Below are 23,796 nucleotides of genomic sequence, written 5' to 3'. Positions count from 1 at the left end.
TGTATTGTGCATTTTTATTTTTAAGAGGACCCCTACCAGTTGCCAGCCAGTCCCAGAGCCATAGGCTGTGTCTTTCTACTACTGCCGCCTACCTTATCTTCCTCCAGCCTCAGTCCCCGGCCCCCCGGCCATGTGCGGTAGCGGGAAGGCTGCTCATCTCTCGGCTCATTCCTGGCTCACAGCAAGAGGGAGCAGGGCTGGCATACCCTCACTGTTGAGGCAGCGCCTGTCATTCCCGGCACCTCCACACGTGTGTGTGTGGGGAAGCCCCGGCAGGTGGCAGGGCCACAGTCATGTGAGCCGGGGGGAGGTGGGCACACTGAGACTGCGGAGTCCCCCCCACAGGGCACTTCGGGAGACGCAGTCTCCCCCCCTCACGGCTCACGCTGCCGGAAGAGCAGCCAGCGTTGAAGCATACTACCACTTGGAACTACAACTCTCAGAGACGGAGGAGCCGGCTATCAAAAATTGGTACATTTGGTACAGTTAGATTTAGCCGGTACAGACCATTAAAAAACGGTACTGTACCGGCTAAATCGGTACAGTTGGAGGGTATGCCATACGCTGCAGGGAGGGAGGGGAGCAGACACTGGGCCGGAGCAGGAGGACACGCAGCGTTTTATGGTCGTCCACATGAAAACACGCATTGTTTCCCTGGCAACGCAGGTGGACCGGTGTCACCTAAACGGGCACTGGTGTTTTACCAAATGCCACATTTTAAAGATCCACAGGTGACCCAGAAAACATGAACTCTTTGGGGTACTGAGGACCAAGTTTAAGAACCACTATTTTAAAGAGTATACAAGGTAAATGATGCCAAGAATCTTTTATGGGCAACGGTTACGTATGGAAGTTATAATACGTATCCCTTATGATGACCCCATGGTATCATCCAATTTTGAATTCAAGTACTGAACTGACACCATCTAGAACTCTGTATTCTAAAGCTATGAAATGCAAGAAATCTAAATAAAATCTCAACCCAAAAGAATACAGCAAAATAAAAATAAAATACTGTATATAATAAAAGAAACAGAAGTATTTGGTTTCCGGCTTATGTCCTGTTACAGTCAAATTCTGAAGTGACCAAACAGATGATTAACAAAAGCAACAAGAAAAAACAAATCCTGCTAAAATAAATATATATAAGAATAAAATGTCTTACCGGCTTCGTCAGCCAGATATTATGCTTTAAATTAACCTCACAGCTCACTTGAAATCCCATTCTCCAAAGAACTATTCATGTAATGTTCAAGATAAATAAATCGTTTGTTATTGCACGTTTGACAAATTACTTTTGGTTTGCACAAACTCCAGATCACATCTGCAGCAGACCGCGCCATAAGAGAGAAAAAATAGCCGGCACGGATAGTATGAGAGTAAGAGCGCCATTTACCATTTTGATTGTCATTTGCACTAATACATTGGGATAAAAATAACATTTTTGTGGTTAACTGTTATTTTTATGCATATAACCATTATATATGTAGTAAAACAAAAGGTGCCCAGGAGACCTTATAGTCCACCTGCTGTCTACACCATCGGTTGCACAGTGGTTATCATTGCTGTCTCACTGAAGGTTAGGTTCCACTGGGGTACCACCAGAAAAAAAGATGGCCATACCCTATAGACGCCATGGGGCTTCTCTCCGCAACGCTGTGTGAGGGATCCGTCACTGATCCCTCCCAGCATGCCCTGCGGCTGGCGCAGTCACTTTGCACATGCACAGAGGACAGCTCTTATCCCAAGAGCTGTAACATGCTGGTACCTGTGGTTCTCCCAAGTACCAGCATGTGGGGCAGGCTTGCTGAGACCTGTAGTCCTACTGTAAAGGACAATATTACTTTTTTAAACCAGCTATCAACTTCGCAACCACCGCCCAGGAGAAGGGGGAGCCCTTTATTTGGCGGGGGGCCCCACCTCCTCAAGAACTCCCAGCCGGGGCAGACTAGTTATGGTGGGTAATGTTTCGGTCACTGGACCCTGTCAATCATGTCCACTGGCTATAGCACGATAGCATTATACTGCCAGCTAGTGGAGCCTGGTGCTGGTCCCTAAAATATGGGGGACGTCTACTCATTTTGTCCCTCATATTTTGGGAACCAGGGCCGGCTCAAGAGGCTGGTGCTGGTCCCAAAAATACAGGGGACCCCCCACTCACTTTGTCCCCCGTATTTTGGGAACCATGGCCGGCTCCAAAAGCCCGGTGTGGGAGGGGGTGGGGTGGGTGCGGATACCCCACCAGCCACTGGCCTCACCGCACGCCACTTGCCACTTATATACACTACCTGCTTCCAATCATGGTTACAGGATTTTTTTCCGTGCAGCACCCACTTTGTACAATGTCCTCCCATGCACAAGACTTTCTCCAAACCTTAAAGCATTCCCTGAGAATTCACCTCTTTAGGCAGCTTATTGTGTTTCAGAACAACCAACATTACCTCCATAAGCTGCTCTACCCAATTACCTTCTACACAGTCCACACAGAACTTTACCTATTTTCACTTTCTATACTTCCACATCCAGGGCTGATTAAAGGTTCCAGGTACATGTAGATCCCATTGTCATACTGCTTAATACATGTGTATTGGCGCTAAGGGGCTCACCAGTCATACTGCCCATGTGCATGTAACAAAGGTTATACAACTGGCATGTAGGATCTAATGCTTGTGGCGTGTTAAGGAGACTTTGGCTTTAGGCTGCCCAGCTGGCACTGTAGCACAATGTATATAAAGTAATGGTTCCATCAGTAAGTTACATTGGCACAGCCATCTTGCTGTCACCTTGGTAACGTTACCCCCACAAATTAGTCCTTCAATTTATTCCTCTGATGTCACCCACTCCACCAGTGCTTGCGCCCTAGGCTGCAGCCTAATCAACCTTTTGGTTGATCTGGCACTTTCCACATCCCAATGTCCCCAGGCCAACATTGCTGTGTTATTGGGTTGTACAGTCCACCATGATACTCTGCAGTCTGACTAGACTTGTATTATAAGAACATCTCACTCTCATGCTGCTTTGCCCCACAAGAAAGCTCTTCACCCTGACACCTCTTATCCCTCATGCAGCTCTTCCCCCTGACACCTCTTATCCCCCAAACAGCTCTTCCCCCTGACACCTCTTATCCCCCAAACAGCTCTTCCCCCTGACACATCTTATCCCACCAAACAGCTCTTCCCCGACACATCTTATCCCACCAAACAGCTCTTCCCCCTGACACCTCTTATCCCCCAAACAGCTCTTCCCCCTGACACCTCTTATCCCCCAAACAGCTCTTCCCCCTGACACATCTTATCCCACCAAACAGCTCTTCCCCGACACATCTTATCCCACCAAACAGCTCTTCCCCCTGACACCTCTTATCCCCCTGACACATCTTATCCCCAAATAGCTCTTCCCCCTGACATCTCTTATCTCTAACGCAGGTCTTCCCCCTGAGACCTCTTATCCCTCATACGGCTCTTCCCCCTGACACCTCTTATACCTCACGCAGCTTTTTCTCCTGACATCTCTTACCCTTTATGCGGATCTTCTTCTTGACACCTCTTATCCATCACGTTGCTCTTCCTCCTGACACCTCTTACCCTTTACACGGCTCTTCCCCCTGACACCTCTTAACCTTCACACGTCTCTTCCCCCTGACACCTCTTATCCCTCAAGTGGCTCTTCCCCCTGACACATTTTATCCCTCATGCAGCTCTTCCCCCTGAGACCTCTTATCCCTCACGCAGCTTTTCCCCCTGACATCGCTTATCCCTCACACGGCTCTTCCCCCTGACACCTCTTACCCCTCACGCGGCTCTTCCCCCTGACACCTCTTATGCCTCACGCGGCTCTTCCCCCTGACACCTCTTATCCCTCTCGCTGCTCTTCCCCCTGGCACCTCTTACCCTTCACGCGGCTCTTCCCCCTGACACCTCTTATGCCTCACGCGGCTCTTCCCGCTGACATCTCTTATCCCTCACGCGGCTCTTCCCGCTGGCATCTCTTATCCCTCGCGCGGCTCTTCCCGCTGACATCTCTTATCCCTCCGCGGCTCTTCCTCCTGACACCTCTTATCCTTCATGCGGCTCTTCCTCCTGACACCTCTTATCCCTCACGTTGCTCTTCCTCCTGACACCTCTTACCCTTCATGCGGCTCTTCCCCCTGACACCTCTTATCCCTCACGTTGCTCTTCCCCCTTATACTTCTTATCACTCACGAGGCTCTTCCCCCTGACACCTCTTTTCCCTCATGCGGCTCTTCCCCTCACACCTCTTATCCCTTACGCGGTTCTTTCCCTTGACAACTCTTATACCTCATGCAGTTCTTTCCCTTGACAACTCTTATCCCTCACGCGGCGCTTCCTCCTGACACCTCTTATCCCTCACACGGCTCTTCCCCCTGACACCTCTTATCCCTCACACGTCTCTTCCCCCTGACACCTTTTATCCCTCACGCAGCTCTTCCCCCTGACACCTCCTATCCCTCAACGCGGCTCTTCCCCGACACTTCTTTTCCCTCATGCGGCTCTTCACCCTGACACCTCTTATGCCTCACGTGGCTCTTCCCCCTGACACCTCTTACCCCTCACACGGCTCTTTCCCCTGACACCTCTTATCCCTCTCGCTGCTCTTCCCCCTGGCACCTCTTACCCTTCACGCGGCTCTTCCCCCTGACACCTTTTATCCCTCACGCAGCTCTTCCCCCTGACACCTCCTATCCCTCAACGCGGCTCTTCCCCGACACTTCTTTTCCCTCATGCGGCTCTTCACCCTGACACCTCTTATCCCTCATGCGGCTCTTCACCCTGACACCTCTTATCCCTCATGCAGCTCTTCCCTCTGACAACTCTTATCCCTTACAAAGCTCTTCCCCCTGACACCTCTTATCCCTCACTCAGCTCTTCCCCCTGACACCTCTTATCCCTCATGTGGCTCTTCCCCCTGACACCTTTTATCCCTCACGCGGCTGTTCCCCCTGACACCTCTAAACCCTCACACGGCTCTTCCCCCTGACCCCTCTTATTTCTCACGCTGGCTCTACCCCATGGGCTCTCCCAGTACACTCGTCTCCTCCCTCCTTCACGACTTTATCATACGGATGCTTTAACGACTCCCCTATCGCGTGATTTGCCATAAGCTCTCCGCCTGTCTCATTTGTTCATCTATTTCTGCTTTTATTTTTGCTAACAAACTTGAAGTTTCTTCCTGCTAAGTGATCCAGCAAGCGCGCACATGTGTTTAATATCCATGATGTTGCCCCTGCACAACTGGTCCTCATTTATATCACACACTAGATTGAGGCATCTCTGAATTATGAAAAAGGATCAAATTTATTTTTAGTTTAATATGGAAGGAAGACTCAGTGCTGTAATCGAAATAAATCTGATATAGATTATACCATCTAGATGATCATAAAATGTTGTTAATGTAAAATCTGTTTAATAATTTGGTTATAACAATAACAAGTAAAACAATAAGGAGAGGAGCCAGCTGGATATTTCAGTTATTTTATTTTGTTAGTCTTTTTACAGTATTTCGTTTTTCTTCTGTATCATATCAGTGGCATATTGCTATGTCGTTTCTGTGCCCATCGGCTGTGACTCGGGATGCCAATTCTGGGGTATTTTTCCAATCCCGGGAATCAGGATTTAAAAATGGTCAATCCCGGTATCCCGGGATTGGCATCCCTAAAATAAAAATGCCCCCCCACATTAACTTATTTGGGGGGAGCAGGTGGAGGCAGTGGGTGGGTGTTGTGCCGGGCGGTGAGGTGGCCAGCGGCTGAACTTCTTAAGTGGAGGCGGATGCGGGCTGCGAGAGGTTTCTGGCAGCTTTGGTGTTACAGCAGTGCGGCCTGCGCCGCTTGACCTATGACCTAATCATGCTGTGCAGGCCGGGGTCGGGAACAGCCGGGCAGCGTCTAAGCAAGTGCTTGGACACTGCCCGGCATGTGCACTCTAATCCCGAAATCCCAGACATTTTGGGGCCAAATCCCGGGATCCCGACAATCCAGGGAGTGGCCACCCTAGCTGTGACTAGGTGTGTACGAGTAATGCTGTCAAGTGGGGACCTTGAATGGCAGCCTTAAACCTGATTACGAGCATGTTTCAACTTCACCTCAAGTGCGCTCCTCTCACTCTCCGTTTTCATTTGCCATTTCCTCCGTAAATCTTCAAAATTCTTAGCAAGTTGAATGAATTGTGGTTCTATTCCCTCATTCAGCCCATCAACTTGATGTATTAACTGCTCAAAAAGATTCCGCACATTCATCACTGTGGTCACCATTGCTCGGCATGTGCAGCAGCAGCTCCGTACTCCTAACCCAGGTCACACGCAACGAGCACCATTTGCTATGGCCACCATCCTCCACCACATCGCTCAGTCTTAACAGGGATAAAAACGTCTTAACAGGGATGCTCCAATGTATAGTGTGTGGGTGGGTATAGGTCCACGGACGCTTTTTCTGAAAAAGTTCTTATAATGACAGATCTTGCTGGCGTGGAGAGATGTTCATGTTTTCCAATTTAGGTGGAAATAAAAAATTGAGCAGAACAATGTGTAGTATTGCTATTGGCAAGATTCTGTTTGCAGATATAAGGGTTAGCTGCGATGTGCACACCAACTTACACAGAAAAAGATGATGTAAACATATAGAGGTTTCTTTAACTTGGTTATGGATGAAGCATGGGGTGGTTAAAAATAGGATTTATTCCCCAAAAAGAGGTACACAGTAAATAAATAAATTAATAAAAAGGCCAGAGCTTCAGGAGACTCTCCACACTTCCTAGAAACAAAGTTTTCCTAACCGGATGAAAAACTGTTAATTGAAGCATGGGGAGAGCTTACCTTTCCTGCCATAAAAAATGTCCATAGCAGTCCAGGGAATGCTGCTCTTTAGGCCAACATGTTTTAAGACTCTTGTGGTCTCTTTTTCCAGGCCTTTTTATTTATTTATTTAGTGTGTACCACTTTTTGTGTGTTTACTTTGTGTCAAAAAATTTGAGGAATAAATCCCATTTTTGACCACCGCATGCATCGTTATTAACCTCTAAGAAATCTAAAGAAAAGTTACCATGATGTGTTTTTTTACTCATGATTGTTCCAGTGAGTTGGGGTACGGATTGATTGAAACCATTAAAAGATATATGTTTTTTATCCTCTTTTCATTATCGTAATTAAGGGTACGCATCCTATTCTCTTCAAGTTAAAGAAACCTCTACATGTTTTACGTCACCCTTTGCTGCGTAAGTTGGAGTGCACTTCCCAGCTATTGGAATATATGAACATCGCTCCAGCAAGATCCGTCATTATAAGAACACTTTAAGAGAAGGATATGGGGAACAAAGGGGATCTAAGGGGGAAGAGACGAGGAACATACAAAGTGGTAGGTGAGAAGGGCACAGTGATGGTCCTAGAGGAGGAGCCAGCCCACAGTAACTGCCCACAAAAATGTAGAGCTGCCCCGTTGGGTGAGTAAGCCGAGGCAGGCGGAGAAGGGCTGTCAGAGGAGGTTTAGCAGCCAGAAATGGTATCTCTGTACTGACACTGTCCATATTAACTGTAGATGGTGGATCTCTCACCATCGTTCGGCTAGTGGTGCCCATGGGCTGTGCATAATGCCTGTTACAGAGGCTAGGAAATGACCGTGCAGCCCTGGAGATCCCTTCCTCAAAACAGTGGCGAAACGCCTCTTTCTGGTGAATCTGACACCATTGTCACCCCCTCCACCGCATCGGACTGCCAACATCTCATGACCTGTCCACGCACAGGCATATTGGGTCCTGTCCTGCGCATCTGCAGACTACTGAGAATCATTCCTTTGCACATTTCATCATACCTCTGCGCACATCTGAATGGTGCCCATTCTGTTTTCAGCTATGGCGCCATCTACATAAAATATCTAGTTAGCCAATGTAATATTTTCTTCAAGCAGCAACAAAATGGAACCCTTTACCGGTTTAGATGTCTCCTTCACACACTGCCAGCAGACATTTCTTTGATCCAACCCAGTTTCCATCCTTGACCAGTGATGTCACTAGTTCCTAGTGCATTGATAGGCTACAATTCTCCCGAATGTATATTGAGCCTGCGCAATGACTGCCTGAACGATGGACAGTTCTACTTCAGTCAGGCTGTGCAGTTTCCAACAAGTAGACTATTGTATACATGTGTGCTGAAAATGGTATTATGAATAACAATGTTTGGGCCAAAGGGAATTTTTCGAGGTTTTGGATCGTGCAAGCAGCTTCCTTGTTTTATAATACAGACAAGAAGAACCCTTTGGCTAAACAGCCTCTTATCTCATTTATTTGTGTCTGCATGTGTTTCATTTTCAGTTCCAAACCGTGTTGAAAAGAAGTTATTCTCCGAGTCCTGCCAGATGCAAAGGAGTAAATTGCACTTGGACGACGATTTATTTTATTTTATTTGTGTCTTGTATATGGGTTGTTGCATTTTCTATGCTATTACTCCTGAATCCTGAAAGGCTGTGAGATTTATTAAGTATTATACGCCGGGAACAGAAAGGTTGCTTTAGGTAATTTAAAACACGTTAACAGTAGACATAAAGTAAAATAACACACTCGGTGTTAAACTTATTAGTTATGTTTATATTAAGTATTATTCAATTTTTATAAAGTGATGTGGAGATATTGCGCAGATGGATAAACACAGTTAGTGAAAATATATTATCTGTCATTGAGATACTAAAGCCTGGCTCCGGCCGATGCTAGTTTACATTCTAATGCTTTCTGACAGGAGACTGTGCTCAAGTGACCTTTTGTTGCACAGTGGAAAGTATCACCCCTAGGAGTTGAGTCGTTCCTCTATCCAGCAGAGTCAGGGGCGGTTTGACGGCAACCTAGGCAAAATGTACTGTTTCCACCACCCACATACCAGTACCGACTTTCCATGACCTCCAATGAAGGTGTGGAGGAGGCATCTTGGAAGTTCAACACCTAAGGGCCTGATTCTGTAAGGATCAGTCAACAGCATATTCGTGCCAGGGACTGATGGTGCATCTTTGCGTATGTGTATCGCGAATATACGCATGTGCAGGGCGGTTTTTTGAGCGCCTTTGATGACAATAACCGTTGCTGAGGCGTTTTTTACGGAGGAGGGTGTGCGGGCAGGGGGCTGGCACTTGGGGATACCAAGCGTTTCCTGGGCGTGCCCACAAAAATATGAACGCAGGTGGGTTGAAGCCTGTACGGGGCAGGCGGCTGGGGTCATATGACGTTAGCATCCGTCCCGTTCTCAGACATTTCCGAGCCAAATAAAAGTCAATTTGGAATGACTTTTATTGGCTACGGGGGGGGGGGGGGGGGAATCATTCGGTGGTTGGTGACCATTGAATGATTTTGACCCCATACCAGGCTTGCCTACCCTCCCGCAATGGCCAGGAGGCTCCTGAAAATCCGGTCTGCCTCCCGGCCTCCGGGAAGGTGGACAAGTCTCCCGCTTGCTGGCCAGAGCCCCCTGCTTCCCCCTTCCCTGCTGGTTCAATTACCGCAATCGCGGGTGGGGCTAAAATTACACAAAAGCAGCATTTAAGCCCTGCACCCTCTTCGAGGCCTGCGATTCACGCAGTTGTATGGCATGGGGCAGGGCCAAATGATGTTAGCCTTGCCCCCGCCCTCTCTAATGTGTTGCCTTTCTGGGCTTCTCCCGGATAGGTGAAAATCAAAGTCAGCAACCCTGCCCCATACGCTTGCATGCAAATAAATGTGTCTGTTACACATCCATTTGCATGCTGTTAAGGGGATTCGCAGGGCGGCGGGCATACTTTGGTCCGGCGTGCAGAGTTATGCCGCGCAGTAAGCCCTATGTATTGGGTTTATTTAATAAGATATGCACCAAAAATGAATACATAACTTTGTCAGGCGCTGATGAGTTTAAACACGTAGCTCCTCCTAATGGTGATGTCTCAGTTAGACCATATGGGGAGGAAAAAAAGTACCATATAATGAAGTACAGTTAAAAAAAAATGTATATGCATATTCACATACAAAACATTCACATTAAAAACATAACATTGCTGGTTTCAATCACAATGTGTGTCCAGCTTTGTAACATATAACAATCCACAAGCAGTTTCACAAAGAAAACATGTATTGCACATGTAAAGTGGTATACAAGAAGGTGTGTTCCCAAACAGTGCACTCTGGATGTCTATTGAAGATGCAGTGTTGCTATGGGCAACCAATCAGATTCTATTATCTTCTAGAAGGTGTTAAATAAGACATAGATTCTGATTGGTTGCCTCTAGCAACACCCCATCTTCAATCGAACTCCCATCTTCGTAAATAAACCTTAGCCATATACAAGGCAGACGTTGAACAATTGAATTTGGATTATTTGTATTTGTTGCCATAGTTCAAATTATGTTTTTTTTTTTGTTTGTTTTTTTTTGGTTTTTTTTGGGGGGGGGGGGGGGGGGGGTGTCTTCCCTCTCATTCTACAGTATCTTGGTGAGTGAGTCAAATATAAAATTCCATGTGTTATGATTAGCGGGAAGAGGAAATCAAAATGATAGCAAGCGGCTTGCATTGAATTACAGTCTTTGCTAAAATGCTCATCGCGGACGGTGTAATGGTTGGCATTACTGCCTCACAGCGCTGAGGTCATGGGTTCTATCCCCACCATGGCCCTAACTGTGCGGAGTTTGTATATTCTCCCCGTGTTTGCGTGGGTTTCCTCCGGGTACTCCGGTTTCCTCCCACAATCCAAAAATACATTGGTAGGTCAATTGGCTACCAAAAAAAAAAAATTACCCCTAGAATGTCTGTGTGTGCGTGTATATGTGGTAGGGAATATAGATTGTAAGCTCCACTGGGGCAGGGACTGATGTGAATGTTCAACTATACTCTGTAAAGCGCTGCGGAATATGTGTGCGCTATATAAGAAACTGTTAATAAATAATAATAATAATATATCCCAGCCAGGTATCAGATGTGATGTCTACTTGGTCTGAATTTTACCTATTGTTACTCCTTGTTATTTGGCTTTTATTCCTAGAATTTTGCATCTTATATAAATAGCTTTCTGTGGTGTGAGCAGTTTTGTACATACAGTAATTGGTGTAGGGATCACAGAGGCCAGCAATGTGCAGGTCTGGGAGAATCACTAGTTTTGCAGACATCGTTCTACCAAGGCTTAATAAGTGATTGTCCATACAGGATTGATTTAATGGGGAACAGAATGACCTGGAGGTCATTATAATGACCCAGCGGAGAAGGGAAAATAAAATAGGTATATAATGGGTCAGATGGGACAAAGATGAACAGCAACTCTATTTCCTAAGCAGAAGGAATGAGCAATGTCTTCTCCGTATCAGATATAGCTTCTGTTCTGATTCTGGTTGGCTTTTTAAGCTGCGAGGACTGCAGCTTACTAAGTACCAGAGAGCCCGCCCCGCCACCCCGGCTAATACCCGCCGAGTCCCGTCGCTACCGTGCAAGGGGAAGTGTGATGAAGACACGTCCCCTCGCTACAGGAGAAATCATTCCATGGTTCCCAAAAGTCACAGCAAGCAGCGCCAGCGGGGTAAGCCAGCGCATCAATAGCCCCGCAGACCTCCGGCACCCGCACATACTCAGCGCCTCCCCGCAACCGCGGGGTCTGCGGGGCTATTGTTACGCCACTGATCCAAGGCCAATTAGGCATGACACACAGAATAGAGCGTGGCCCGGTGTGAAAGAGGTAACTGGGTGGGTTTGTTGCTCAGACACTAATAACAAATTATAATTGTAAACATGAAACTAGAGGCAAAGAGATCAGAAGATTCCGTGTTCATTCTGACGAATGTGTCTATCTTCCTTATTATATACAGATGGTGACCAGACAGAAGATGTCTTTGGGCTTAACGGGCAAATAGAACATAAGCTCTCCTTCCTGCGAGAGAACGTTCCGGCTGATATGAAGCTCGTTCTGATTGGTCACTCTATCGGTTGTTATATCATACTGGAGATGATGAAGCGATCGGCCAACCTTAAGGTAAGTTGTTTTTTGGTGAGCAAACTGTCAGCAGCATTTCCATGCAAGGAGAGGGAAGATATTTGACCCTAAATTATTTATTTAGTTTTGGACAACCCACCTGTATTTAACAGAGCCGACCTCCGCCATCCGTTCCGCAATCCCTTCCCCTTTTATTTTTTTCAATACAGTATGGAGTAGCCTTATTGGGCCAGATGTACTAAGCTTCAAAAAGTGTTAGAGGCAGATTTATTAAGCTTGGAGAAGAGATAAACTGGATATAAAGCGGAGAAAAGGTAAAAGGAGATAAAGCACCAGCCAATCAACTCCCAACTGTCTTTTTCAAACACAGCTGATTGGCTGGAGCTTTATCTCCTTTTACCTTTTCTCCGCTTTATCTCCAGTTTATCTCTTCTCCAAGCTTAATAATACCCCTTTTACACCGCCGAAAAATCCGGGTCAGCGGCGGGTCAGACCCGGATCTTCGGCGGTGTAAATCCCTAACGCCGTGTCCCTTTACACGGGACTTCTACCCAGGTCCTGACCTGGGTAGAACACGGCTAGGACCTGGGTAGAGGGCGGTGTAAATGGGAACGCCAGGTCGGATGACCCGGCTCCCATTTACATGAATGGGGAACGTCCAACCTGCGGACCGCAGCGTCCGCAGGTTGGACGGATTGTCAGTCTGACACTGACAGCCGGCGCTGCTGTCTGCTATACCCTGCAGACAGCGGCGGGGGAGGTGAACGGATGCCTGTGTGCAGCATCCATTCACCTCCTGTCCAATGGCGGGGGGGTGCGCGCGGGGACTGGGGGCAGCCTAGCAGCTTACCTTAGTGCTGGGCTGCCCCCAGCAGCGTTCCGGGTACGGTGGTGTCGATCGGCGCTTGAAGATGACATCGCGCTGTCATCTTCAAGCGCCGGGAAGGGGCGGGAGGGGGGTGCGGGCATTTAAGCCCGTCCGGTGTAAATGCCCCTAAACGCCGGGTCGCACCCGGCTTCAACCAGGGTCCAAAAATCCGGGTTCAACCCGGCGTTTTGGTCTAAAAGGGGTATAAATCTGCCCCTTAAAGTGGTGAGTGATAGACTACCAGCAAATTCAGCCTGTAACATGACAGTTATGGGCCAATTAACTGGTACTTTATCACTCTCCACTTTACAACTTTTCAAGGCTTAGTACATCTGCCCCACTGTGAAATGCACCTTTCCATTGGTCAACTTCTCCACTCCTTTCACTGCTTGATACATGAGCCCCTGATTTATTAATGTATCTAGCAGAGGGGCAGATGTATTATGACTGGTGTATAAAGTGGAGATGACGTGGAAGATGATAACGCACCAGCCAATCAACTCTAACTGTCGCTTTTCAAACATAGCTGATTGGCTGGTGCCTTCTACTTTATCTCTTCTCTATATAAGCCGCTGCGGCACTGAACTGAATTAAACAAATTCACTAGAGCTGATAATATCACAAAGAAACCTGTATCTATGCGTGTAATAAAGAGAGAGTGATTGAGCGACATCCCAGGTTCTTATTTGTTATATTCTCTGATGTCATCCATCTCAATTATCTGCATATGAATTTTTGAAATCCCTTCTTGAATATTAACGGCACCCGGGTGTGGTTAGGGTGAGCAAGTACTTATCATCTGGGCCCGGCCTTGTCTGGGACCCAGTGGGCAACCTGGCAGCTGTGGAGGAGGAGAAATATCCCCCTCTGCATCCATGCGTATAGTTTTTTTTTCTTTTATGTGTTATAAGATTGGGTGAGGGCTCCACCGCCTGTATTAGGTCACTCCCCCTGTATTAACCCGGACCCGCCGTATCCCTTGGCAGCCAAGAATATATAATACACTTAATGTTATAGCGTTTTCATATACCAAATGTGCAATTGTCCTATTCTGAGAATTACATTTGTAACAAAACAAATAAAACAAGATACGAGGAAGCTAAAATGCTCTATGATACAATGGGATTCACATACATACATTTCATTAAAAAAAAGGTATTTTCTGTACAGTGCACATGCAATGACAGCATATGTATGTCTTGAAAGGCCCATACCATTTTCCAATCCCCAATGTGTGCTGTTCTGTGTTTTTGATTGGTAGATGAGATTGGCATCATAACCATAAATCTGTATTCTGAACCTGATGAATAGTTAGTCACTCACACAGAGCAATAACTAGACATTTGATGCCTTGCGGCAGAAAGAGAATAAGTGCTCCCCCCCCCCCCCTACATTTGAAATAGGGACAGCACCAAAACTAAAGGAGTAAGACTTTATGGGGCATGGCCATGGAATACTAGCAATTCACATTACACTGCAGTGTTTTATGTTAAGTCAAGTTGCACCACACAGTATTACCCCTTAGATACAGTAGCATACCTTATACATACTACACAAAACAGTAGTATCTGTTATACACTTTACATCAGACAGTAGTACCTCTTCTACACGTTACGCCACGCAGTAGTACCCCCTTATACACGTTATGCCAAATAGTACTACCCTTTGTACATTTTACGCCATACAGTAGTACCCCTTAAACACGTTACGCAACACAGTAGCACACATTACGCCACACAGTAGTACCCTTTATACATGTTATGTATAAAGTACAGTAGTAGCCCTTATACACATAACACAACACAGTTGTACCTACCGCCCATTATGCCACAGGGCATATGCGATTGCATACTAGATCTGATTATTTCTTTGCAACATCACAATTTTATCTGTTTGCTGGAAAATAAAATAAAATAAAACCCATCAAGATTATTAACAATCAACAAAGAGCTATGTGGGACATAAATAACAGTTTATGGTTTCAGAAGTTTTTCAATAATTTTTTCCACGTTCCATGGACCTAGACACCGCAAGGGGGTTGGTGAAAATGTGTTGTCCACATCTTTGCCTTCTCTCTGTTGTGTTTTTCACCCTTTCCGAATAATTTTTGTAATGACAGGTTCTGTGCACAGTAGCAAGTGAAGCCAAAGGAAATGCTACACAATTATGTGATTCAATTAACCACAGTCGTAATTTCTTTTTAGATGTGAATCTACTGCTGAATTACTTGTTCCATTATAAAGGCAAACTAAACTTTCCCGATGACTGTATATATAGATGTAAATCTATAGGCTTTCTGCTTTTGTTTAGTGTTCTTGTGTCGCTACGTTACAGCTGCGATACTTGTTGCTGTCTGAGGTCATCCTGGAAAACACCCACAACTCTACAGGAGACACAAAGCTGCTGGACGCCTCTAAACCATTATGCATAATTAGCTTACAATAATTACAGGCTAGTTAAAGTGGTTCTGTCACCTACATACAGCAGAGGCAGCAGTCTCGTGGGCTCTCGTCATCACTTAGGGGTAAAAGGGCCCCATACATTAGGCAGACTTGTCCTGAAGACAAGTCAGACCCAATTTCCCTTGAGCTCCCCCGGCCCTGGTGGGCTCACTCACTATTTGGCATTGGTGTGCCATTTTTATTAAAAGTAAAGACTCCCGGGGAGCTGCAGGGAGCACTCTCTGGCTGCCACCTGGGCCTTAGATGCTGCCGCCGCCCGGACCTCAACAGCTGCCGCACGCCCCACCACACGGACCTGAAGATAGGTGTGCTAGCAGTGGCGAGCGCAGCGAGCCCGCAAGGGGGGTCGATCCACGTCTCCCCCCCCCTTGTCGGGATTTCGGCGGTCGGGATTACAGCGTCGGGATTTTGAACGTCGTAATTCCGACCGCCGGATTCCATACCGAATCAGTAGTCATTACTAACTGTCATATACCCCAGATCACCTAGCTGGTGCACAGCTGTAGTCATTACTAACTGTCATATTCCCCAGATCACTTACCTAGTGCACAGCTGTAGTCATTACTAACTGTCACATTCCCCAGATCTACTAGCTAGTGCACAGCTGTAGTCATTACTGACGGTCACATTCCCCAAATCACCTAGCTGGTGCACAGCTGTAGTCATTACTAACTGTCACATTCCCCAGATCCCCTAGCAGGTGCGCAGCTGTAGTCATTAGTAATTTTCACATTTTCCAGATCACCTAGCTGGTGCACAGCTGTAGTCATTACTAACTGTCACATTCCCCAAATCACCTAGCTGGTGCACAGCTGTAGTCATTACTAACTGTCACACTTTCAACATGCTGCATTCATTCCTACTATAGATCCACAGGTTGCCTGAGACACATGACCTGTTGATAGATCTTGAGGACAGGATGGCCACCCCTGATCTAGAACAAGCCTCGCACATTTGAAGCAGTAGTCTACGCCCATCCTCCTCTACTCCATGGAAAATATTTGTACTGCTACATGCACCAGTAGGCAGGGCTGGACTGGGACCAGAAATTAGCCCAGGCATTTTAAGCACACAGGCCCGCCTCCCGCAGACAGGACCCTTGCATTTCAAAAAGGGGGCATGGCCTGAAGGAAAAGGAGCATGGCATCACAAAAAGGAGGCATTACACATTATGGAACACACCGTAATGCCCATTAAAAAATATGACAATCCATTATGCCAATTACACATTACAGTATATCACAGTGTAAGGCCCATTACATATAAGACTACACAATTCGTTATGCCCATTACACATTGGTGGCACACACTAATGCATGCCCATTAAACATTGTGCATCGTATCAACTCCAAGTTGACATTTTAGCCCCATCTCCTATAAAAAGTAAAGGACAGCAGGGGTGGGGGCACCACCCAATGCCCCAAATCTTGCCCCATTACTGGTATTGTACATTGACCAGCAACAGTACCTAACCTGCCAGCGATAGGAGGCAGCGGAGTAGCTGCGCCGGTTACACTGTATCCCTGGTACTAGCGCTGCTGCGCTCTCAGTAGAGCCGAATTTCCCATTAGGCACGTGCCTAGGGGCGGCACATGTTTGGGGGCGGCACTTGGATGCCTGTGATACCGTGTTTCCCCGATAATAAGCCCTACCCTGAAAATAAGCCCTAACCTGGTTCTGGATATCTGTCCAAAATAAGCCCTACCCCGAAAATAAGCCTTATCGAAATACCCATTATTATGGGTCCATGCACTAAAATATTGGTACAATGCCCCCCCAGCTCGACCCCCGCTATCCCCCTCTCCTACCCTGCATGATGGATGCCGTAGCGGTATGGTAGCACGGTACCGCTAAAGCCTCCCGGTCCCAGGGATGCATTGCGCATAGCGCATGATGTCACCACGCCTTCCACGCTGTGCTATACAGACTGGCGGGAGCGGACTGTCAGGAGCGGAGTGCCAGCAGCAGCAGCGGCGGAAAGCCTGAGAAACGGGGAAAGGTGAGGGGCATGTACAGGTAAAGTCAGCAATGGTGGCATGATGGGGATAAAGGCAGCAATGGGGGCATGATGGGGATAAAGGCAGCAACGGGGGCATGATGGGTATAAAAGCATCAATGGGAGCATGATGGGTACTGTATAAACTTAGCAATGGGGGCATGATGGGGACAAAAGCACCAATGGGGGCATGATGGGTCAATGCTATTAAAATAAGCCCTACCCCGAGAAAAAGCCCTATAGTGTTTTTTGTTAAAAAAAAAAAATAAGTGTCTTATTATCGGGGAAACACGGTAGTACTGTCAGCCCAAAATGTTCCAATAACTGCAAAATATCTACTGTACTGTACTATATTCCATCTTAAATAGAGTGTAAATGGATATGACATGCAGATACTGCCCCTATAAACTGTCCTACTTAGTAAACATTATTGTTGTGCCTAGGGGCACCCTCATCCCTAAATCCGCCCCTGGCTTTCGGGAGGAGGCGGGGACAGGAACTGCCCCTTGTGCTGCCACTGCTGCAAAGATTACTGGCTGTGGGAGAGGAGAGAGGGAAATGCTGCCGGTCCTGAGAGCGCACTACATGGACTGATCCCTCCCATCAGCACCCGGCCGCCACCACTATTGTCTGTAAACTACTCAGACTGGAGGATGGAGCTGCGTCATAACGTCATATGCAAATGATGTGGCTCAGGCTGTCCACTCAGCACAGGGATGCTGGCCGAGGAGGCAGTGCTGAGCTGACAGACTAGTTCAACTAGCAGGGCTGTTTCTCGACAATTTGTCTCCCAGTGCGAAGAAATAAAATTGCGGCCCCCCATACATAATGTGCCATCAAATAAACTTTGTGCACCGCAAACAGGGGTGTGGCTTAATATAAGGGCGTGGCCTTGGCATAAGGGTTGTGGTCTTGCAGGAAAACATTTACCTTACACCTTACAACCTGCATGACCAGACATTGGTTACCGCAGGAATGGTCGTCTTCTTCCCATGCTTAAGTTGGCGGTCTGAAGGCCAAACAGTGACATATAAACATAAAGGCCCACACTGTGACCTAGTACGCCACACAGATCAAGCCCAAATAATGACAGGCTACATACTCTAAATTAATATACACTGTTTAGTCGTAATGACAATTACACATTACACCACACACCGTGATGCCCATTACACATTACTCAGCACACTGTGATGCCCATTACGCCGCACACTATGATGCCCGTTACGACGCACACCGTGATGTCCATTACATATTATGCTGCACACTGTGATGCTCATTACACATTATGCCCCACACTGTGATGCTCATTACACATTATGCCCCACACTGTGATGCTCATTACACATTACACCCCACACTGTGATGCCCATTACACTTTATGCCCCACACTGTGATGCCCATTACACTTTATGCCCCACACTGTGATGCCCATTACACATTATGCCCCACACCATGATGCCCATTAGGGGTAGAGAGAGTGAGGGTTTTCTGGAAAATGAGGGACTGAGAGACAGGGTGTCAGGGATTAAAAGATAAAGTGGATAAGGGGGAGAGAGAGAAGGAATTAGGGAGACAGGGGGTGTCAGATCGAGAGTGGGAGGAGAAAGGGCAGGCTGTTGCAGGGGTGGTGCAGGCATGCTCACAAGCGAGAGTGAATTAGGCAGACTGTCACTTGTGTGAGGATCGGCGGGCATGTGCAGTTGAGACAAGGAAGGCATGCTGTCACTTGCAGTGAAGGGGGGTTGCAGGCACACACACAAGAGGGGAGGGTGCAGGCTATTACTTACTGCGGGGGGTCAGCAGGTACATGCTGCTTGGAGAAAGGCTGTCACGGGGGGTGGCAGGCACATTTCGGTGAGAGGGAGGGGAGGAAGCAGGCTGTCACTTCCTCGGGGGAGGGGTCGGTAGGAACGCGCAGGTGGGAGAGGGGGGGCAGGCTTTCACAGGGGTAGCAGGGATATTCAGGTGTGATGGAGGAAGCAGGCACAAAAGTTTTTCAAGTTAAAGGCAGAACATGTAATATACCCTCTCCCTCCCCCTTTTGTTACCTGTTGTTAGCTGAGTTCAGATAGTGGCCATACTGTGGACTCTGAGACTGTGAGCACCGATGACTGACAGCTGCCTGCCTTCCGACTCTCCGCTACGCTGTTTTGTTGCGACGGGTAGTGGTGACTGTGAGGGCTTTGTACCGCTCTCACTCCGACGTCCCTGCAGGAGCTGCCGAGCACCTGCTTGTAACTGATTACAGCGAGTAATCTCAGCGAGCACCCGGCCAATGGATGGGGCAGTCACAGCGCCCTCTTGTCTGGCGCTAGACACAGCCTGCCCTATCAGGACCCCAGCACAGCACCTGCTGTCGCTGCTCTTCCCTCCCCGGTGCTGACCCGGTGTTCGCCTCCAGCTTATACGGCGGGTCGGGTGGAACTGACGCGGCATCCCGGCGGCTCTAGCAGAGGCGGACAAGCTTGTCCGCCTCTACAAACAGCCCTGTCAAGTAGGATGGTGAAAATTGGCCCACCTGGCCATCGGCAAATGCCAGAAGGGCCAGATGGCCAGTACGGCTCTGACAGTAGGGCTGGACTGGCCCACAGGGAAAATCCCTGGTGGACTCACTGCCTTGGGGGCCCAACCCCTTTCTCTAGGAATCAATAAATGGGTAGAGCAGAAACATGGATAACATTGGGTGTTTGGTTTGCTTCTATGGAAACTACATCAATGTTAGTCCTCCTGCGAATCAAAGGGGGTGGTCCTGACACATCCTTATTTATAGATGGGCCCTTAATCTTGAGCCCCTACCACTGTATTCTCTTGTGGGTTTTAATGCCCCAGACTGAGTCTGTGCACCGCTGACCAATTGTGTTCCGTACCTGTCTCCAATCTCTCCGCATTTCCTGCACATAATCTGCCAATCAGGACAGTTCTGCGCAAACCGGGGCCCTTAAAAGGTATGCAGAGTATCGTTTATAATGGTCAATTGCTGAAACCATAAACCGTCGAGGAGGTTTTACTGTAGCCCGATAAGCAGAGCTGTGCAAGTGTTACATGGCGTATAGCAGCCCTCTCAGTTCTTGTGTGGCTGGAGCAGTATTTCAGCTTTGTTTGACAATAGATAGTATTTCATCCACCCTGAGTGTTGTGCAATTTCTTTATTACGGCCAGTAAAAGTTAACTGCTAACTTGGATAACATATTAAGTGTAATAATCAGAAACGTGTGTTCCCGTCGCTCTTATTATTGCTGGAATATGTGCCCCCTATAACGTTCCGAACAAGATATGTGTATTTTAGTAGCTGAGCTTTCCATGTAACGTGTAGCGCTCGCAGCCGTCGGTGATTCGCACTTGAGCGACATACAAGTTTTTACATCCAAATAAACTATAGTTGAATAGTTCAGAGCACTTATAGAGCGTTTGCAGGCTCCGTTACCTAAATGATCATTTCGGAATAGATTGCCATCCCCATTGCAAATAGTTGGATGAAACTGTTGTACCGTTTAATAATGTCGGTATTGTTCCCTTTTTTATTTCACGTTGACTTGCTACACGGCGTAATTTCGCTGCTGAACAAGTGGGTAAACGCCGCCCGCCGGCAAGGTGAACGGCCGCCCCACTTCGCCAAACGTACCACTGCATTTGCATGCGAATGGGTGTGGACGTTCACACATCTATACGCATTCGCGTGTACGGGTGAAAAATCATTAGATGGTCGCCACCGCTGCAAATACAAGTCAGCCGAGACTGATTTTTATTTGCAAGCGCCTGGACGCAGACAGGGTTGGCCGGCTGATGCCTCGAACAGGCTTCGTCACGCATGCATTCACATGTGGATTCCCAGCGTTTTTCTGGACGCACCCACTGGTTTTGGGGGGGCGGGGGGACGCCCAGGAAACGCTGGACGTCCCCATGCTCCAGCCCCCTGCACACCCCCTGTCCGCATCGCTGTGTGCGAACATCTCGGAGAGGGTCTGCGTATTTTTGCCGATACGCATGCGCAGATCCGCACCATCGGAGCCCAGTGCGAATTTGTCTTATTACGAGCCAGCGTGAATCGGGCACTTAAGTTTGATTGAGTGGAGAAAGCACTCAGATTGGCTTTGGCTGGTAACTTTTTTGCCTCACTGTTGCTGTTATTTAGGGATCAAGTATTCCCTGACCGGCGCTGGAATTGCAGCAGCAGCAGTACAGTATGGGCCCGATTTGCGACGTGTGCAGTTGAACACAGCTCGCTGTCACAGCTCGTAGAAACATTAAATACACCTCTTTGAGGCTTTCAGGATGTCTATGAATTATTTTCATATTCTAGAGAGAAATCTTCATTCTGACTGCAAGTATCGTTATTAAAGCCTCAGGAAAGTTAAAAGAGAACATTTTATCAGTGGGAATAAAGTCCTTAACACACAAATAACAGAAGTACTAGTGTTCCAGGCTGGTGACCCCTGTGGTTTTGGAAAGGCTTCAAGCTGCAGAAGCCTGCAGTGTAGTGGTACTCCAGGGTTCCCAGCCTGAGGTTTATGGAAACTGCTGCAGATGGAGCTAGAAAAAGCCATGGTGCCAATCATTTATAGATTTTTTTTTTTTTGACGGCAGATAAGAACCACTTGGCCCATCTAGTCTGCCCCTTTTTTAAACATGTTACCTCAAACCATATTTGATCCTTATTTTTTTGTAAGGATATCAATATGCCTATCCCAAGCATGTTTAAATTGTACTACTGTATTTGCCTCTACCACCTCTGATGGGAGGCTATTCCACTTATCTACTACTCTTTCTGTGAAGTAATTCTTCCTCAAATTTCCCCTGAATCTTCCTCCCTCTAGTTTCAGTGCATGTCCTCGTGTTCTGCTGCTCCTCTTCCTGTGAAGAATGTCTCCCACCTGTACCTTGTTAAAACCCTTGATATATTTGAAAGTTTCTATCATATCCCCCCTTTCCCTTCTCTGCTCTAAAGTATACATATTAAGATCTTTTAGTCTTTCCTGGTACGTTTTGTGATGTAGGCCATGCACCATTTTAGTTGCCCTTCTTTGTACAGTCTCTAATGTATTTATATCCTTCTGGAGATATGGCCTCCAGAACTGAACACAATACTCTAGATGAGGTCGTACCAATGACCTATACAGTGGCATTATTACTTCTTTCTTTCTACTGCTGATACCTCTCCCTATGCAACCAAGCATCTGACTTGCCTTCTTCATTGCTTTGTTACATTGCCTACCTGCCATTAAGTCCCCTGAAATAGTGACACCTAGATCCCTCTCTTCCTCAGTAGTTTCCATTATAGTGCCATTTATACTATATTTAGTCTTTGGATTTTTGCAACCCAAGTGCATGATTTTGCATTTTTTGGCATTAAACTGTAGTTGCCATGCTCTTGACCATTCCTCTAATCTACCTAGATCATCAATCATTTGTTTTACCCCTCCTGGTGTGTCTACCCTGTTGCATACCTTTGTGTCATCTGCAAAAAGGCACATTTTACCCTCAATTCCATTTGCAATATCACCAATAAATATTAAAAAGCACTGGTCCAAGTACAGATCCCTGGGGTACTCCACTTGTAACCTTTCCCTCCTTTGACTGTACTCCGTTTACTACAACTCTCTGTTTTCTGTCCTGCAACCATGCTCTTATCCATTTAACTATCTTAGAATCCAATCCCAAGCTTTCAAGTTTATTTAACAGTCTGCGATGTGGGACAGTGTCAAAAGCCTTACTAAAGTCTAGATAAGCTACATCTACAGCCCCACCTTGATCTATTACTTTAGTCACCCAGTCAAAAAAGTCAATAAGATTTGTTTGACATGATCTTCCCCCAGTAAACCCATGCTGTTTTGGATCCTGTAAATTGCTGGTTTTGAGATATTCTACAACTCTTTCTTTTAAGAGTGTTTCCATCAATTTCCCTACTACTGATGTAAGGCTCACTGGTCGATAGTTGCTTACCTCTTCTTTGCTTCCACTTTTGTGCAGTGGGACTACATTCACTGTTTTCCAGTCCTCTGGGATTACTCCAGTAGCTAGTGACTGGTTGAATAATTCTGTTATTGGTTTTACCAGCTCCCCTTTGAGCTCTTTTAGTATCCTTGGATGTATCCCATCTGGCCCCATTGATTTATCCACTTTCAGTTTTGAGAGTTCTGTGAGGACTTTCTCCTCTGTAAATGTACTTGTTTCTCCCTCAGTTTTCTGACTATACTTGCAACTTAATTGTGGCCCCTTCGCCTCTCTTTCAGCAGTGAATACTGAGCAGAAATAATTATTAATATTATCTGCTATTACATTGTCCCCCTCAAGAAAACTTCCACTCTCTGTCTTTAGTTATATTGACACTAGTAATAATATTCTTACCTGTAATCATATTGCAATATGTTTGCTATTCCTTTGGCGTCCCCAACCTTTCCACACACATGATTTTATTTTATGCGCTGCAAGCCTGATTCTGATTTGCGCTGGGGATAGCATCGCTGCTCTGGCCTTGTACGCATCAGCGGTATTAAAGTATGCTAATGTCGTAGGAGGCACCTATTGTA

General features: G+C 46.9%; 1 protein-coding gene across 1 annotated transcript in view; it reads left to right on the top strand.

Moving 5' to 3' along the window:
• LDAH (lipid droplet associated hydrolase) overlaps positions 1-23,796 on the top strand; it is a 239,718-nt gene that overhangs the window by 91,738 nt on the left and 124,184 nt on the right. Inside the window, exon 4 of the mRNA XM_083178608.1 lies at positions 11,816-11,979. Coding sequence (XP_083034734.1) covers positions 11,816-11,979 — 164 coding nt within the window. The remainder of the gene's footprint in view (positions 1-11,815; positions 11,980-23,796) is intronic.

This window comes from Crinia signifera, chromosome 3 (genome assembly GCF_055691185.1).
Source record: "Crinia signifera chromosome 3, ASM5569118v1, whole genome shotgun sequence".
Lineage (NCBI taxonomy): Eukaryota > Metazoa > Chordata > Amphibia > Anura > Myobatrachidae > Crinia > Crinia signifera.
The sequence above is the reverse complement of the archived record's forward strand: the minus strand, read 5'-3'. Positions and strand labels throughout refer to the sequence as shown.